Source organism: Rhinichthys klamathensis, unplaced genomic scaffold, assembly GCF_029890125.1.
Source record: "Rhinichthys klamathensis goyatoka isolate OS25496 unplaced genomic scaffold, OSU_Roscu_1.1 h1tg000485l_1, whole genome shotgun sequence".
In the NCBI taxonomy this organism is placed as follows: domain Eukaryota; kingdom Metazoa; phylum Chordata; class Actinopteri; order Cypriniformes; family Leuciscidae; genus Rhinichthys; species Rhinichthys klamathensis.
In genome coordinates, this window is record NW_026606972.1 from 2,027,241 (window position 1) to 2,047,441 (window position 20,201).

A 20,201-nucleotide genomic window follows, 5' to 3' on the forward strand; every position below is an offset into this window, starting at 1 on the left:
ATGATATAAACTGGAAAAAAACATGGCTTTTACCTCATAAATTTTGCATTTCCAACAAGGTAAAAGAAGTTCATTTTAAAATCTTACATAAAATGTATCCTATAAATTCTATAATATCCAAATATATGGATGTTGATAGCTCCTGTTCCTTTTGTGGACGCGCTGATGAAACTTTTACTCATCTTTTTTTTCATTGTGACTATACAAAGAAGTTTTGGTCTGATTTAAATCATTTCATATTCCACCCTCCCATGATAATTTATAAATTTTCTCTCAAGGATGTAATATGTTACTATGATAATAGTAAGGATCAATCTCTTACTCATGTGGTTAATTTTTGTATTTTATTGGGGAAATTTTTCATTCATAAACAGAAATTCTTAGGGTCTCAACCCTCATTCCCTTTATTTTTAGTGGAATTTAAATTACTTCTTAATTCTCTTATCCTGATAGATAATAAGAAAAGTAATAGATTTATAGAGTGTTATAAAAGTATATTTGGTATTCCCTGATATTATTGTGATTAACTTACCTTCTATGTATTGTTTGTGTAAGATGAATTTTCTGCTTTCTATGGTTGATACTTTTATTTGTATCCTTTTATCTTACTTATATGGAATAATTATATTGTATATGTATGTATATGTTTGTGTGTGTAGATTTATATATATAATTTACTTTTTTTATACTTATATATTTGTGATATAAGGAATGTGTTAATTCCTTGAATTTTGTTTTTGTGTAAGTATCTGACTTATTTTTGTAATTTATAATAAAAATAAAAAAATAAAAATAAAATAAAAAAAAAAGATAAAAAAATTACCTTTGTGCAAAATTGACTTCATTTGTTTAATATATGTTTTTTTGGAAATGTTCTAGATTTCGAAGAAATGTGTTTTTGCAGTATTGTAAAACATTTCTTGAATAAAAAAAGATATTAATTAATATGTAATTAATTTTAAGACATAGATGTTGCGTTAAACTAAAGTAAGCTATGCTTGAATAGGAAATTCTAGATTTTTAATGTAGATAGCATAATGTGACTGGACAGACAATGGACTGAAAAAAACACTCAACGCGATTCAAAGACAAAAGTGTACTACGTCTTTATATTGTGTAATTCATAAATGTTTTATAAATGTATTTATTTTGTCGTATACCCTGTGTTGGTATAATATTCTTGAGTCTTGAATCTTGAGTCAGGCTTGTGTTTTAGTGAGTGTCCCTGTTACATGTTATTACTATAGTAATAACAGTCAATTATGCAAAGTTACATGCAACTAACCCTGAGCCAAACCTTAACCCTAACACTAATAGTAAGTACATGTACTATTAGGTAGTACTTAAATGTATTGTAACAAGGTCACCTTAAAATAAAGTGTAACCAAGATGTGTGTCTGGTGCATGTTGGTGTATAGTGTAGTATGTAGTGTATGCTTGAGAGTATGTGTTACCGAGGAGGTGTGAGGTGAATATATGTTCATGTGAGGTGTGTGGTTTATTTGTTTTTCAAAGACATACTCTTTGGCCTCTTTCTCTTTTGAATTTTTTCTATATTGTATTAGCTATACAGTGGTAGAGCAATTTGCACTATGTAATGTAACATACTTTATTCTTTATGAAGCTATTTAAAAAAAACTTCAAATTATTTTATGATTATATACTCTGAAATATAAATATACTAAATATGGTGTTTAACAATTATTTAAATGTGGATGATTGGAAGAGCATAAATAATCCAGGCTGTTTAAATGCATTTTAATTTATTTACAAATTAAAAACAGTAGAATGGTCTATTTGAAAATACATAGTCCCAAACCTCAAGGAGGATTGCCAGCAGCAGCTTGAGGGAATATGAATGATTCCAGTGCAAAAGACAGAGTGTGAAGGTAAATTCACTCGTAATTATACATTATCCTCTGGTGCCTATAAGACACTTCATAAAACAAAACAAGAACCTGACCGCAGCAAGATATCATTTTCAGTTCAACATTATTTCTAGCCGTTTATTGTCCAGTTACAGTGCCTGCAGGGGTTGAGAAGAGATTCATTTGAAACAATTCACTTCTGTCTGCAAATCTTGAGTTGTTCCAAGCTTATGTTGTTCATTCGATGAGATCCTAAAGAAAAGGTCAAAAGGTCAGCAAGTGAATGCAAAATAATAATAACAATAATAAACAGGCATTTATTAGGAAATAACAGGGGTATCTGTGTGTGTGAGGGGGTGTTATTATACTTTAAAATTTAAATCAATATAAACAGGCAAACTGAATGGATGCAAGAGAGGATAATATTGTTTGCTTAATCAAGCTCACATCATCTGAATCCTCCTGGTCCTGGAAACCATTTATTTTGCCATTGGGGCTGCTCTCATAGTTAACATACAGTTCATCTTCCTGGAGTTGCAGAACAGAAAAGCGATACGCAGGTGACCTGCAGGGGACACAATTTGACCAGAAGAGAATGTGACTTCTGCAAGGTAATTCGTATGTCAGATACTAATCGTGGCTTTAAATGGATGTAATATCGAACACAGGATGATGAAGGTTTTTATCATGTTACCTTACCTTTGCCTACAGTGTCCTCTCCTTGAAGTGATTATTAAAGCTGCAGTAATAACCAAACCGATGACCCCCACACAAGTACATACCACAATGAGAACCAGCATGCCTGGCTGCAAATAAAAAGACAGTAAATAAATGTATCAACAATTATTATATTTATATATAATAATACTTATATTTTTCTTATTTTAGTCTGTGCATTTTGGAGGGAGGGAATTTTATCTGACTCGATCTGAAGTTATATTGTTAAAACAGTAGGTTGCAGCAAACAAGTCTTTATGAGTCACTGAAAAAACAGACAAAGCAAAAACAGACCAAAAGTAACTGATACTTTTGTGACCACAATGGAAGTTTCTCAATATTAACATCTTGTTTATTGAACTATTGAAAAAAATCACATATGCAGCTGAACAACAGCCATGTTAATTCCAAAATACAGCAGTCTTGCTTATAATGCGTAAGCAAATTTTACTTATTCAAAGGATTTATGCTCTTCATATTGTATGTAACATCCATCCTCAAAGAATGGCCCAAAATGTATTTAAAATGATTTTTACTGAATGTTTTTGGCCACCCTCAAATGATTGAATAATTCTCAGAAATGGACTACTTACTGATTTCTCAGTATGCAAATTTGAGGAAGTAGGTGAACTGTCTTTCCCACAATTCTTTTTCAAAGCATTGTTTCTTCTCGTAGGGCTGAAACCGCCCTCACATTTATCGCCGGGAATCTTACGATACCTGCTTGACACAGTGGTATAATTATAACAGTGAAGTGTGAGTATATGTATTTGTCCGAAATAGAAAACAAGATGCATTTAATCACCCTGAAGTCTGAAGGTCCTCTAGCTCCCCATCTAAGCAAATATCCTGAGTTTGATTCAGGAAGTCAGGCTGTGGGAGACACTCCGAGCTGTTTTCATGTCGATAGAAGCCATAGTCACTGTTGACAGGATAGATGTTCAGAAAACCCTTGGGTACAAGCAGAAGTCCAAACCTAATTCTGCCATTTTTCCTACCACATGAAGTCTTCTCTAGTGCAAAGACACGGGCGCTGCTGCCTGCTGACCACATATCCTCTCCCGTTTCGACATGCTGAAAGTTTTTTCAGTCTTCTAAATGTCTCCTTGTAGCCCAAGAGACATCCGTCTGTTTCTGGGTCAGAGTCATAGTCGGAGTGCGCCAACCACTTCACATAGTCCTGTTCACCACCTAGGAAATATGACGATTTAAACAAACCCCTTAACCTATGTTTTAAATTGCCACATTTGTGGCACAGATATGAATGATATTGAGTAGAGTGAGCAATGGTGTTCATTTTCTAAGCAATCCTACTGATTTCTAGCCTGGCTCCGCCCTCCTACGCACTTCCGCTCAATTTTATTTTCCTTCAGAATGAAATGTACGAGAGTCTGGTAGAACCAGGCTAACTGATTTCACCTGGTAGATGATAAAACTGGTGAAAAAATCTTGTTTTCTTACACAAAAAAATGAATTATTAAGGGACTAGAATATCATAGAGACTTGAGCCAGTAAGAAACCACCTAGCAACAACCCAGAACTCAGAGAGATAGTAAAAATTTAGGAACTGTAATTTCTCCATTTTTAATGTAGTAACCGCAAGTTGATAGTTGGAGATTTTTGGGCTGTCATTGAGTGTCTGTTGGCCTTGAGCATATTGAACCTGCGGCAGCGGCACAGCACGTCGGTGAGAGAGATCACTCTGATTGGCTATTCAGCTTAATGAACCAGCATATCTCATAAGATCAGATGTTTTATCAGGCTATTATAATTTTTTTTTTTTCACGTTTAGATACCTATGTCTATGGGTGGTGCAGGGTTTATCTCTTAAGAAAAGTAGACCATTTTTATATTTTGTTTATATTAAGTAATAAACTACTAAAAACAAACAACTACATAATCTAATAATCAAAACTCGAACCATGAGCACAAAGCCAAGTTAACTAGTAATTTCAACGTTTTTTGTCTTCCCTTGCAAAAGAGCGCAATTATGTCCCGCGGAGTAATGCAATATTGTAACGCATTACTTTTAAAAGTAACTTTCCCCAACGCTGGTCTGAGCCTCAATGATATTCATATGACACTTATTACAGTATTTGAATTCTGCCCATAATTCTTGAAAAGTTTCTTACATTCTCTGGTGAGCAGGTGTTCAAAGTCTATGGTGACAGCCACCCACATGGGCTGATCATCATCATCTGGGCGGTAGCCGAAAATGCTGATATTCATTGTCTTAGTGCCTGGCTCTGATGCCAGTCCTGCCAAGAAGATCGGGTGGCCTGTAAAATTATATGTCTTCCAGCATTGTCCTTCATCTGTGGAAAACCTGAAAACATCCACATACATAGTCATATACGACAGCAAACACAAATTACATGTCGAAATATGACTTCATTTATCATAAAAGAGATGTTTTCAACAGGGCAAGTGATAGTGTTACTTTATGGAGCTGATCTGTCTGTCTCTATGCGCCTCCACAGCCACTAACAGGCCTCCAGAGTCCAGGATACTGTAGTGGTGAGGTCCTCTCAGAGTCCCCCACCAGGTGTAACCTCCGTCCCCAGACACGTACACATCTGGCCGGGCAGCAGAAATGGAGTCTCCGACACTGCCTGCAGTGACATTTGACATTTAGACCAGTTTGTCGGGCAAGGTGGAAGCTGTGAGGATAGAGGGGAGGGACTAGTACCATGCGCGATGACCAGACCCGTGGCGGTGGGTTCAGAGAGAGGCAGCATGGGAGTGATTCCGCTGAAGTGACTGTGCTCTCCGTGGATGTGCAGGTTACACTGAAACACACATTTACAGTAACCTTTTAAGTCTGCATGAAATGAAAATTCACTCTAGAAGTCCCTCCCCTACATTTTTTCTTTTTTGATAATCCGTTTTACAAGGATTTACATCACAATACTGAAGAAAACATCTAGCGTCTCAGTCGTCAAAAGCTTTGAGGCTAATCTATACGCCAATGTTTTCATAAACATTTTTAAAATAGCCTATTTCTTTTGTAAAATGTTCGTCCAATATTGGCTAATTTTTAAAAATATGTATTTCCGCGACTTCCTGTTTGAACAGGAAACTGAGCAATGAAATCTGTGCTCATCAAAACTTCAACAGATACAATTTCTCTTCACTCAGTCCTCAGCTGTTACCTTTTTCGAGTTGTCTGGACAATCCACATTCTCTGGTTTATTCAGAAATCTCCATCGGCCACCTCTGTCGAACGAAATGACTGAACGAATGCGTCCATCTGCGGGCCAAGAGGTGATGACTTCAGCACCGTTACAATTGTGATTGGCTATTTGGTACTTAAAGGGATAGTTCACCCAAAAATAAAAATTCTGTCATCATTTACTCACCCTCATGTTATTCCAAACCCATTAGCCTTTCATTCACAAGTGAAGATATTTTTAAACCTGAGCGATTTCTCATCAAATATGATAAACGGAAGCTCAGATGTACATCCTTGATGCAGAACTTTCATTTTAAGGACAATTGAAATAACATGAAACAAATGTTCATACCCTCCTCCAGTTTGTTGGTGAGATAGACCCCTCTCAAAGATGTAACGTTAGTGAAATCGCTCTTCCCCTCCCCACCGAACAGGTGGCGCTCCAGAGACTTAGAATACAGGATTCCACGGTCATCAGAGGTGTAGATTGTCCCAAAATATGTGTCTTCTGTAAGCATGTGAGATCACATCACACACAAACACTCCGCTGACACAGCTTTCTCTCAGACGAGATAAGAGATCAGCCATAAGCATCATTATTCAAACACCGCAAACCCATCTAACCGGCTTCATGTGACAAAATGTGAATCGAACGTCCAGTGAGAAACAGATCGACATGTAAAAGCATGCTGGGAAATAAGATAACTCTTCACTTGAACCATGTACTGTATGTCATACAGACATGTAAATACAATGAGGGGTGTATTTGTGTGCAATTTCCTCTAGTGTGACAGCGAAGGCCTGACTGAAAGACTACACCATCTTCACTCTTATCTGTTTCCAGTGATCGTCGCTACACAAAGACCTCCAGACTCAAAGATGAATAGCGTACACACTGACCCAAAAGAGTCTAGCAACTTGTGCAGAGACATTCTATGATATGTCAGCACAAAGTGGAACTCGCTTGACAAGTCCTGCCTCCACACTGTTAAACTGACAGCAACAGTGGTTGAGCTGTTAAATAATAAGGATCCTTCTCTTTTACAGCTTTGATAGAATGGGGAAAGAGGACTGGATGAAGTTAAAAAGCGTGAAACAGCACCTCCAGGGTTGTCCACATGCATGAAGATCATGTCCTCGTCGCCGTCCAGGACGGAGTAGAACTGCAAACAGACATCAACAGTGAGTTAAAGAGTTGCGCACAGTGTTATGAGTGTGTGTAGCTCTTGAATCATCTTTGTGAGAGGCTGTGGCAGTTTTTTTTTCTGCCAAATCAGCAGGACCAACAAGTAATGGCACAACTTGCACATTTCCCCAAACATATTTATGAAAAATAAATAAATACACTTAATTATATTAATAATAATTATTGTATTTAAGTAATTATAATATAATATCAGTCATATATTATTTATAACAAATAATTATAAATACATTTAGTAATAATAATAATCCATTATTTATGTATAATTAATTCATTATAAATACATTTATTTAAAAGTGTGTTCAAGCTTGTGTGTGCTCTTCACACCTGCTCTGTCGTGGCTGATGGTAGCTGAGCTTTTTTGAAATGGTCACCCTGGTCTGAAGACACATAGATGACACGGGGAGAGCCCTGTAAACACAACATCTCATAAATCAAACATGCCATGATGATTCTTACAGAAGGGAAAGTGAGCAAGGTTGGTCAACACGGAGTGTGTTCATGAGAGTGAACACGTGCTTGAGTGCGCATGTTGTCTGTAATGATCCACACCAGTTTTTCCATGACTGAGGTAAACAGGAAACCACCAATGTATCCGAAAGAAAAGATGTTCTTGGCGATGGTGGCAAAGGTTTGGCCAAAATCCTGCGTCCGTCTCAGAATAAGCTCGCCTCGTCTTGCTGCCTCCACTGGTTTAAACACAATGAATAGAGTCAATAAATTAGCAATAAATTACCAATTTCTTTCTGCTATACAAAAAATGTATCTCTGATTATTCTTGTCTAATGATTTATTGGGGGGAAAAACTAGAGGCACCTGTTCCTTTTGGGCTGGAACTGAAGAAGAGAGTAATTCCAGATCCCCTTGAAATGAATAATAGTAATAAAAAAAAAAAATCATATTTATGGAAATGAAACTGATTTATTCACACACACACACACACACACACACACACACACACACACACACACACACACACACACACGTATATATATATGTGTGTGTATTTCTATATTTCTATATATATTTATAATTTATAAGTGCTGTCAAATCGATTAATCAAAATTTAATCACATCTAACCAAACTTTTGTTTACATAATATATATATTATTTTACTTATATAAATGTTATATGTGTGTGTGTGTGTGTGTGTGTGTGTGTGTGTGTGTGTGTGTGTGTGTGTGTGTGTGTGTGTGTGTGTGTGTGTGTGTGTGTGTGTGTGTGAGTCTCTATATATATATATATATACACACATAAATATCTATGGATAAATATATGTGTTATTATACAGTATACACACACAGACACATATACAGTATATATAATACATATAAATATAATAATTAGGGCTGTCAATCGATTAAAAATTTTTCTGTAAAAAGATCAAATTTTACATTTACACTTACATTTACATTACATACTCTGTAATTAATTAATCTAAATTAATCGCATACACAATCTTACAATGTTTACATGGTACAATTTCTGGTAAGCTACGTTTTTATTATTATTGCTTGACACAAATTTCACGATTTCAATTTAATTTAATTCTTGTGATTTGATGCAATATTGACTCATTTGGATAAATATTAGGTACACAAGATAGGCATTCATTTTTCTCAAGAAAAAAAAATCTCACCCAATGCTGTAAAAATACAGAGAGCCATATCAGCTGGTAGTATTTAAGGTTAAAAATAGCTCAAATTAAATATAATGTGTGTTTATTACAAATAACAACTTTGATAACGGCTAAGTAAAAATATAATAGCCTACATAATATAGTAGTAGGCTACATAAATTTAGAAAAATACTCTCTATAGCTCTTTTTTTATAGCCAAATAACGTGCTATATGGTCATGAAATGGCTTTCCTGAGGTAATTTAGGCTAAATGTTATGTGACATAATTGTTCTCCAGCTTTTTTATTGACCTCTTTTCGTGGTTGAAAAACACTGATTGATCGAGGAATATACATTTCGGTAAGTTTTAGGCTGCCCTACTGTATCTTTCAACATTGGTCATTCGTGTTGATTTACTATTAGCTAGAGAGATGATCGGTTCAAGAGGGATCTGTCATGTCACATTTACAAGCGCCAAAACGGTAGTTATTGTTTGATTTTCGTAATAAAATTGACAGAATCTGAGAGCTGAGATTTTTTTAATATCATAAGTAACGTGCTCTGTCTTGTCTGTTTCCGTGTCCTCTCTTTGGTGCGCGATTTTTCTGTGCGTGAGAACTTTAAGCAACAGCCTCTGGTGGAACGGCAACGGCATTCTGTCGTTCTATTGCGCATGCGCGACATTAACTGCTACTTCGCGACGTTCTACTGTAACCGTCTACAACGGGAGAACAGCTGATTTGCCGTAGTCGATACTACGTGACAGATTAAGAAAGTTAATGTTATGTTTTAGGTTATGTGGCATTATAATCGTTTCTGTATATCATTAAATGCCAAAATCAACCCTTCTCTTACTTTTTAAAATCAGTTTATTTTTTGTATTTTGTCTGATGATTAAATTATCCCCTATGCCGTCCTCTTTACTGTTGCTTAGTGATTTTTGCGCTCTTTAGCTACGGCAGTTAACCGTTTACTTCCGGCTGCCGTTGCCGTTCTATCAGCAGTGTCGCTACTCGATCCGTACCGGTAACATGATCTGTACTGCGCATGTGCGAGAACGAAGTTTTTCCGCCACTTCCTGTCATCATCAATGTTTTTACGACAACTTCACTGTCACTACTCGATCCGAACTTTACTGGCACGATTTGTACTTTACTGTCCTGCATGTGCGAAAAAAACATGGATTCTTTTGCATTTTATGTGAAAGTTCAAGAATTTCTCTTAAAAGGAGAAATGCCTGACAATCCCGCTGAGCGTCGGAAAGTGAAACGGTCATCTGCGAATTTTATCATCAAAGGTAACTATGACAAGTAAGACTAATCCAGGATTATGCCTTAGTTCAATTGTGTTGTGTAACAATATATCGTGCCACAATATTTCGTAATACAAAAATGCAACAATACGTATTGTGGATAGTGACAATATGTATCGTGGATAGTTCACCCAAAATAAAAATTACTGTGTGAGGAAGAAATTTGATGTTTTCAGAGTTTTTGTGTAAGTACTACTACATTAAACTACTTTATAATGTTGATTATAATGTGTAATAAATGGGGAATATTTGTGGGTCCTGATAATCAATGCCAAACGTCTTATGTTACCAGAATGTTAAGTAGGCTATATTCGTCTAAAATAATTAAGTATTTTCAGCTTCAGAATCATGAATATGTTTATTCTGGTGGAAACATCCTTGGGTTACAAGCACCAATTCCAAGCCTATTAATTTAAACCCACAATGCAATATCAAAGTTAGCATTTTAATCAACAGTGCATTTTGTGTTAACCTTTTATAATATTTCTTGGGAGTATCGCAATAATATCGTATCGTGAGTTCAGTATCGTGATATGTATCTAATTGTGAAATGAGGGTATCGTTACTGCCAGCTTTTATAAACATGCTTTAGAAAAAATAAACATTACTCGTGTGTATCTTGAGACAAAAAATGGCACTGACATATTTTTAAATGTATCAGTCACGGTGTTGCTTTTAGTTAAAACAGCTCAAATATGCATTTTACACTCTGGGCCTTGTCTGTGTGAAACCGGGGGTAAGAAAGAACCGGAAGATTTTATAATGAAAAATAGAAGAGAACTGACTGACTGGTACAACCTCATGTGCTAAATGAATAAATTAGTTTAAAATATCAAGTTATTTTAATTGTTTAAATTTGAGTTGTTTTACTTGTTCAGCTCCCATATCTGTGTATTAATACGTGACTTTAATGTAGTTAAACCTGTCAGATATCAGATAGTAATATGATATTTTTCTATTTACTTTGAACTTCAACTCTTTCAGACGTTTTCTTTTTTCCTTTTAAAACAGACGACAGACTCTTCTACATCGGCCCCAGTATGCAGTATATGCGGCTAGTTGTCCTGTCAGAGGAAAAGAAGAGGTCTGTTCTCACGGAGTGCCATAATAATCCTGGGACTGGCAATCATAGTGGCGTCAGAGGCACTCAAAACCGGGTTATTGCTGGCTACTATTGGTCTACAATTATCCAGGACGTGAAAGAATGGGTAATTTTACAAACTTAATGGGTATCTTATATCTATACTTAAGATTGTGTCAACTTTTGCCACCTTTGTTTGATACCTCCTTGTTTTAAAAGTTATATTTGATGTGGATCAAAAAAGTTAATCGAAGTTGTCCTAAGACAAGAATGGGTATTGTTCAAAAGTCATATATAACTTTAATAAAAAGGTCTTTATCCACTTAAAATGTTGTCTACTGTATTATCACCAACTTGTATCAACTGCAGTAGCATATGGACTTAACATATTAAAGCCACAGATGCCATGTCACTTAATTTTAATACCGCCTCTCATCAACTGGCTATTTTTCTAGACAATTTGTTGAAAAAATGTGTTGCTTTTTAGGTCAGATGTTGTCACCGCTGCCAGCTGAATGACCCAATCAAGACTGTTGTGCCAGTTTTGCATTCCATTAAGGTACTGCTTACAATGTTTTAGCATACTGATGAAACTAACAAGCTAGTCTCAAGCTTGTGTACAGTTTTACCAGCATTTGACTAATACTAATTTTGTGGCATGCAGGTAAAAGAAGCTTGGGAGGTGGTTGGTTTGGATCTGATTGGACCACTGCCAGAAACGGTATTTATTTTAATGTATGCGTGTTCAGTAACTTATAATGTTCTTTCCATAAGGGAAAAGATGTATCATTTACAAAAGGTAGGATTAAGTGCGTTCTATTTTCATGGATATTAACAAAATACCCATTGCAGGTTATGTTGGTAGCTAAAAGGGAGATACTTTTCCTTGATTCTCTTCGTCCTGATGGTTTTGGAGATGACAGTTACAGAACCATATTTAGGTTGAGACTAAAGATAATTGATTTACTAGCCTTGTTCCAGGCATGTTATTTGGTTACAATTTGCAAAGGGAGCCTCGTTCTCAGGCTTCGTTCACATAAAAGCCTCGTTCTCAGGCTTTAAGTTCACATAAGATCCACGTTCTCAGGCTTCAAGTTCATTTAAAATCCTCATTATCAGTATACATAACTGATAATTTAATTACATATTATGTATTTTGTGTTTTCTTTGGAATGCCAGGCACATTGCAAGCTCCATTGACCCAGGATCCTGGACTGAAAAAACAGGAAGAGACCTTGGGGTATGTTTTAAAGGATGGAATTGTGTAAAGCTAATTTAAGTATGCATGTATAAATGTTAAAACAAGCTAGCAGTTGTTTACTGTTTACTGTTGTTAAAATTACTTTGGACTTTCCCTTTTACAGGTTTCTCTTCAACAGTGTTCAGAGAATTCCTGTGCTGTTTACATGTTGATGGTAAGAATAATTCATTTGTCAGAGGTAGATAATAAAATAGATATTTTATAATTAGATAAAAAAATCAAAGTCTTACAGTGTTATTTGTATTTCACAGTATGCTCTCAGTACCTGTACTTCCTGTCCATTACTATTCACAGAGGTAAGCTGGATTTTCACAGAAGTATCCCATCAAACTCATATGTATCAAATATGTATTTTTTTTTTGTGTGTGTGTTTTTAGGAGAAGGTGCCATTGATTCGCCAGTGGTGGTGCATTCAGTTGATGGAGAGGTTTTGCCTAGAAGGGTATGACAGATTCTACTGATAAAATTTCATTATCTTGGTTGTATTTAGCCACTGTTAGAAAAGTGACAATAAAAAGGTTTTTATAAAAATAGAGTTCCTACATTTACATATTTTCCAAAGGCATGGACAAAGATTTGCATTTTGGACAAAGGAAGCATCCCAACTCCTTCAGGGAAACCTTGAGCCTGTCTTTAGGGTGTCAAAATCCACCACCACCAGCTGTCGCTCAGCAAAAGAGTTGTAGTTGAAGAGGACACTGATAAGGTCAATTATTTTATTGGTCATATATCAAGCAGTTGCATGCATGCTAGATAAATAGATTCATTATTTTGTGCCATTATTTATATATTTACAGCCAATCATTGTAAGAGACCTTCTTACAGCGCAGGACTGGGTACGCAGCAGGGATGGAAATTAGCACCCGCCACCAGCCAAATGCGGGTGATTTTGTGTTGTGGCGGGTAAACTCGCTTCACCTACCGGCCACCGTGGCGGGTAAATAAAAATAGCATACTGTTTCACCCGGACGGCGGACACTTTTAGAGGAGGCACACCTTCAAACAAAATGTGGCGTTACATTCGCGAGTGATTTCATTGTTAAGTCAATGCAAAGACGCGTTACGCGCGTAAAAAATTCCTGCGGCGCGAATGAGGTGTAGAGCGCGCCGTGGTAGATGCGAATACGCCTCATTCGCGCGGCAAGTTCGAGCGTCTGACGCGTTCCGCGCGCATGATTTTATTGAGTGCTTTTGTGCATTCACGCGTTTGACGCGAATTCGCGTCTGCCGCCGGAGTTGAAAAATCTGAACTTTAGCGTCAATTCGCGCCGCGTTAACCAATCAGGAGCCTAGCTGCTGTCACGTGGTGAAGTATCTGGATGCTTCAATAAATTATTTTGTACTAAATGCCTGATGTGGTTCTAATGCACAACAAAGCAAATATTTTATCACATAAAACTTGATTTCAATATATGAGACATATTCATTTTGTATTGAATGCTATTTATTCCATTTCATATCTAGATTATATTAAATATTATTCTAATGTAAAGGCAACCAACATACTATAGCTCATAAATCCGTGTCTGGAGAGTGTTGTGTGAGAGAGAAAAAAAATCACAGGACAGGTTAATTACTTTTGGAGGCTGGCTCAATTTATCATCAAAACAAAAAAAAATGACAGACTAGGTGGATGAGGCCGAGGGTGAGAGAAAGAGAAAATGTCAGTATTTCATTGAGACTTGAGATTAAATAAACTGCTTAAGTATTCTTGTAGTATTAATTTTCACATGCAGTTACACATTGTCGGTTAAAAACAAGAAAGTGGCTGGTAAAAACATTGAGTGGCTGGTAGATTTTGAAATCCACCAGCCACAGTGGCCGGTGGACAAAAAAGTTAATTTCCATCCCTGGTACGCAGTCATGTAGACTTATTCTGTGGGAAGGTGACAGAGCCTTCTTTCCTGCAGATGAGCGGAATTTAACAAAAAAATGCCCTCAGGAATGTCCTGGAGGAACTTCCTGACGCAAAGGATGACTTTTTGTTTTTATTCCAGTGTCTAGATGACATGGAAACATTTTTATCATCCTGTGCTGATGAACAAGGCCTGAAGGTCAATGCCATGTTTGTTTGTTCATGAGTGTGCAAGAGCGAGTGAGAGTGAGAGCGAGTGAGAGTGAGAGCGTGTGGTGATAGTGAGAGCGTGTGGTGAGAGTGAGAGCGTGTGGTGATAGTGAGAGCGTGTGGTGAGAGTGAGAGCGTGTGGTGAGAGTGAGAGCGTGTGGTGAGAGTGAGAGCGTGTGGTGAGAGTGAGAGCGTGTGGTGAGAGTGAGAGCGTGTGGTGATAGTGAGAGCGTGTGGTGAGAGTGAGAGCGTGTGGTGAGAGTGAGAGCGTGTGGTGAGAGTGAGAGCGTGTGGTGAGAGTGAGAGCGTGTGGTGAGAGTGAGAGCGTGTGGTGAGAGTGAGAGCGTGTGGTGAGAGTGAGAGCGTGTGGTGAGAGTGAGAGCGTGTGGTGAGAGTGAGAGCGTGTGGTGAGAGTGAGAGCGTGTGGTGAGAGTGAGAGCGTGTGGTGAGAGTGAGAGCGTGTGGGATGGAGGGAGAGGGAGGGAAAGATGAATATAGAAGGAGGGATGGATATAGAAGGAAGGATGGATATAGAAGGAAGGAAGGAGGGAGGGATGGATATGGAGGGAGGGAGGGAGGGAGGGATGGATATAGAAGGAAGGAGGGAGGGAGATATGGATAGGGAGGGATGGATATGGATAGGCAGAGGGATGGATATGGAGGGAGGGATGGATAGATAGGGAGGGATGGATATGGATGGAGGGATAAATGGAGGGAGGGATAAATATAGAAGGAAGGAAGGAAGGAGGGAGGGATATAGAAGGAGGGATGGATGATAGATGGATGGAGGTAGGTATGGATGAATTCATTTATTAATAAATAAATAATGTTATTCTGAGTGTTTCTGTGTTTTCTTGAGTGCAGACATTTGTTAAAGTATGCTGAAATAAGTAGAACAAACCTTTAGAAAATGAAATATTACATGTAGTACCCTAATATTGTTAATATTACAATATTACTTCTGTAGAGGAGGCTGATCGCACACTACAACCATCATACTGCCCACACTTAATGCATATGTGTTTGTAAAATTGACAACAGTAACTGGCTTAAACAGAATTGAAAAAAATAAAAGTGTTAACAGGAAACGGAACACGTAGAATAACACAACTTTAGGGAGAAGAAAATAAATTAAAGATAAAAATAAATAAACAATAAATAAAATGACGAAGGATAAATAAAAGTCAGTTAAGGGGCTTCAGTTACGATCATGGTTACCATACGGATCGTGTAGTGTCAAACAACAACTGCCGTAAATGGTTTCGACATCAGACAGGAAGGAGACGCGTTCTCGCACATGCGCAGTACAGATCGTGTTTCCGGTACGGATCGAGTAGTGACAAGCAGCTGTTGCTTAAAGTCCCTAATGGTTGTGTGACGTCGACGTGAGAGCGCGTGAAAAGTTACAACACACACACACACACACACACACACACACACAAGCGCGCTTTCTCTCAGACACACTCACCGACTCACGCACACACTCCTGGATGCTTTGCATTGATGTGGTACTTTAGAGTTGACGAACTCCGTTTGTTATAAGTAAATGTTCCAAACAATGATCCAAGCAGCGCGTTCTTGTCTCCCTCCTTTTTACACGAATGGTGGCTATACGGCTAGAACGGCTCCGCAAAGGTCAAAACGGAATGGATTAATCTGCGTTATTTTTTTTAACGCGTTATTTCTTCTCAGATTAATTAATCGAAATTAACACGTTATTTTGACAGCCCTAATAATAATATATATAAATATATATAAAAATATATATCACGATTAATCGTGATTAATCGCATGTAGCATAAGTTTTTGTTTAATACATGTGTGTAAACAGACATTCTCAAATGTTTCGTGTGTTCTTAAAACTCATTCAGATCCCTGTTATTGGTCTCACCATGTGAATGTGTGAACTCCTTCATGAACTTCAGACCAACTGTTACCAAAGTCTTGTGAGAACCATAGCCCATCCTAAAGAGAATAAGTACAAATACAATAGGGGGGTTGTAAAGACCTGAGTCAACTCAAAAACTGTTAAGGGGGCTTAATGATACAGGAGAGGAAACCTTACTTACATCAATGCTGATGACCACAAGGTATTTTGGGTCCTGGTAGTGGAACTGAATGGCCTGTGCTGGGTGGAATGGAAGCTGCACTGATCTGAACGTCACACCAGCATCCATCGACGTAAGAATAACTCCTCCTAGCGTCTCGGTGAAAGGCAGGTTGGCTGTTAGAATCACCTGTAATGGCAACAAAAAGTGTATAATTCTGGTGAAAATAATTACAACCCTATGAAATCTATAGGTTCCCAAAGAATAATGAAACAACAGCAGGAAACTAGCTTCACACCAACGCCACTTCATAGGAAGTTAAAAAGGTGTCGTTTGATGTTTGTGTGTGGTGGGTTTTGACACTACGTGTTTGCTGTCAATAGCAATGTCTGTTAAAACCATGAGCTATCTTGAGACAGTCGTCATGGCCCTTTCTGATTGGACAGAATCTCTCTGGTGTCAAAATGTTTTAAAAAAACATATTTCTCACGAATTGACAACTATGCCCAGTCACAAAGTTTTACTGAACAAAGGTAATGTTACTAATCTGCTATATCTATTACTATTAGTTATTAGCTAATAATTAGAATTAGTTGAGACAGGTTTGTCAAGTGACTTTAGCCATGGCTACAGACTTAATGTTAGCACATTTATTTACCTGTTGAGGGTTCCCAGGTCCAGCACTTATCCCAAAGTCTTTCTTTATAAATGTGTTGTTGATGGCATGGGAGATATCATGAAAAGACTTTCCATAGTCATCACTGTAAAAAGATTTAACTTATCAGTAAGGAAGTCCTGATTGGTTGCATCTAAATGTATCTTGTAAACAGCTGGCTAGGCCAATAACCAAGCGATATTTGGCTCTTTTGAGATTGGCATCAGCCTATTATCATGGTTGCATAGCTGATTATCAGAAGCACCAGTATGTTATTTGAGAACAGGTAAAAACTGCACCACTGACCTCCTGTAAAGGCGCGTCGAACCGCCTTCATAAAATGAATCTGAGAGAGCGCTGAGTGTGGAAAGGACCAGGATTACCTGAGATGGACAGAAAAGGGTTCACACTACTTCTGCAAGATTTCATAATACACACACACACTACACAAAAGGCATTTTATCCATATCCATATGCAATGTTCATCCATATTATCAATGTATTAACCTTAATAGAGAACTATGATATACAGTTATCCTTTTTATGATTTGGCAAGGATGACTAACCCCAGTTCCATCTCCAACCCATGTGAGGGTAAAACTGGATCCATCATCACCATGAAACCCCGTCTGGAAAAAAAGACCAGAGGACAGACTTGCACATTTACTGATGGAAGTGGACTGTCCTGTTCAGTCTGTCATTTAAATTAATTGTTTACATAAAATTTAAATTCCTATAATTTACTCTCCCTTGTGTTGTTCCAAACCTGTAGAACCTTACATATATGGGCCATTCTAACAAAATTGGTTCAAAGTTGGAAACATCTTGAAAAAAGGGTGTCTTTTTCCACAAATTTTGTATGCAAATTGTATAATATCCAAGGTACACATTTCTAGTAATTGTGCAGTTAATTATCATATTGTATTTTCAGAAAGTTTTAGAATATTTTTCCTCTCCCCAAATTTGTCACTACCGAAACACAATAATAAATAATTTAATAAGAGTGTTTATATTGACCTTAATATTGTGTTTACATCTGCCTTGTAAATATATTTTTTGCTATTTAAAAAAAAAAGTTTTCACAGGTAAATCAATAACAATTACAATTTTTAACAATATTTCAAGTGTAATTTATAAACTTTGTTGTATTTTGAACCCAATCTTTCTCTGTAAAAGGCAATAGGTTAATCATACTGATTTCAAAGTTATTGGATTCATTAGTTTGAATGTACATTGAACCAAACACTATCATAACATCTTAGTTGATAATTCAGTATACTTTATTTTAGACAAAACATTCATGTTTCGGTCGTGACGGCACATTTTCTGTAGTGACGGTAATGTTTTGGTAGCGACCACATCACATTACAAAATTTTAACTTAATTGCATACTAAAACACTACTAAAACATACTAAGATACTAATGATTTGCATAACTGTACAATAATTTTGTTTATTTCCCCCAAATAAATGATTATGTGTTCCCTTTTGTCACTACCAAAACAATGATGGCATATTTTGGTCATGAATGTTTCGGTAGTGACAATTTAAGATACTTTTGAGCCTAGTTCAAAGATGATAGCCAGCACATGGTTACCTAGCACAGTTCTGAACAGTTGTACACACATAAAAACACAATTTTATGGAATTACACACAAAAAAGTTTGCTTAATTGCAGAAAAAAAGGTGTTTGGTAGTGACGTCCTTAAAGTTACACACAGATTTTCAGACTTTTGAACACATTTCCCTCAAAATGATGGTAGTGTACCTATCTATAATGAAAGAGAGGCTATGAGAGAGAGGCACACAGGAATATTTCCTGATCAAAAATGTAGAGGTGTGGTTAAAATCAGTGGACTAAATGGCCAATGGACTAAAACACACATTATTTTGTATAGTGACATGAAAATGTGGGACACATTTTTTTGCATAAAGTTTCATGATTTAAAAATAAAATATAAAATAAATGTTTTTTTAACTTTGCTTTTTAAAAGAAATCAAAAAAGATATTTTTAAAAACAACAATGTAAAAATTTTTTTGAAAAGAAATATTTCAATATTTTCACAAGTTGAAATTTAGGGTTTAGGGTTCGGGACAGCCCCCTCCCTGTTGAAAGTATCCAATAAATGTTGATTATTTATATATATATATATATGTTAAGCTTACTTATATTATTTTAAATAGTATTGTGGGATTTAATAGATAATAGAAGGATCTCAGTAAACATCTAAAATTTGAATACTTAAATGCTTTTTTAAATGTGTTTTTTGGTTGTCGGACAGGAGTTTGCACCAATTCTGTAGAATGGCCCATATATAAAATGAGGCTCATATTCTTAAATATATTAAAGAAAATTGTTTCAGTGTCCAAAACAACATTGGACGGGAAAAAAAATCTTATGTAAAAAAACATTTTAAAACTTTATTTTTAAAATGACTAAAATATTATTAAAATATATAATATATAACTGTTAGTAAATATGTACAGAAATTCTTTTAACACGACTATAAACTTTGTCGCCATAAATGTACTATGAACTCAGGTAAATCAGGCAACTTTTTGACATTCATCTCAATGTCAAAAGTAAAAAAAAAGAAGACAAAACAGTATAAAAAACATACTGCATTTGGATTGTGTGAACTTCAGTGTCTCGTTCTCACCTCGTGTGTGTGGCTGAGCAGAATCTCTTGGTCTTTGGGAGACAGTGGAGTCTTGCATGCTGTGAAACTCGCTTGTCCAGTCCAGGTGTCCCGTCTGCATCTCGAGTGTCCGCGTGCAGTCCGAGAGAAAGTTACTGTTCGCGCGTCGCGCTTCCCTTGTACGAACGCGTCCTCACCCAGGACCAGTAAGCACACACTACCGAACACGAGCAGTGTCCAGTTCATGACTGTATGACAGATTTGAAAGCGGCAAGTTTCCTGGTGCCTCAGAAGATGCGCGCTGGAGGAGGAGGAGGAGTGTGCGCCACTGTCCGGGTATCGACTCACCGCAGAGGCAAGAGCTGCCTACCTCAACAAACAGCATATCAATCCGAGTCAGCAGGAGTGATACATTGGCTGCACGAGCCTAAGAAAGCAATCATTGCATGGTGTACAGCACTTTTGGGCATCAACTGCAGGATTTTTGAGCATCATTTAAAAACAACATAGTGTGCGCAAAACATCATAGGCTCATGGTAATTCGTAATTATTTAATGTA

General features: G+C 36.9%; 1 protein-coding gene across 2 annotated transcripts; it reads right to left on the reverse strand.

Annotated features, from left to right (window-relative positions):
* Positions 1-1,744: 1,744 nt before the first annotated feature.
* On the reverse strand, positions 1,745-19,949 carry si:dkey-159a18.1 (sortilin). Of its 2 annotated transcripts, none has more exons than XM_056237252.1 (21): positions 19,664-19,949; positions 17,569-17,631; positions 17,309-17,385; positions 17,006-17,108; positions 16,369-16,536; positions 16,191-16,264; positions 7,778-7,824; positions 7,514-7,650; positions 7,289-7,372; positions 6,860-6,920; positions 6,110-6,262; positions 5,738-5,835; positions 5,275-5,374; positions 5,026-5,197; positions 4,718-4,911; positions 3,584-3,776; positions 3,391-3,507; positions 3,179-3,305; positions 2,568-2,674; positions 2,316-2,433; positions 1,745-2,120 (listed from the first exon to the last, which is right to left on the reverse strand). In XM_056237252.1, exons 1-21 carry the CDS (start codon positions 19,886-19,888, stop codon positions 2,106-2,108), a joined length of 2,433 nt encoding a protein of 810 aa, XP_056093227.1. In that variant the 5' UTR covers positions 19,889-19,949; the 3' UTR covers positions 1,745-2,105. The 2 variants fall into 2 exon arrangements, with proteins under 2 accessions (XP_056093227.1, XP_056093226.1); XM_056237251.1 differs by having other exon boundaries at positions 6,110-6,265.
* Between the last annotated feature and the right edge of the window lie 252 nt (positions 19,950-20,201).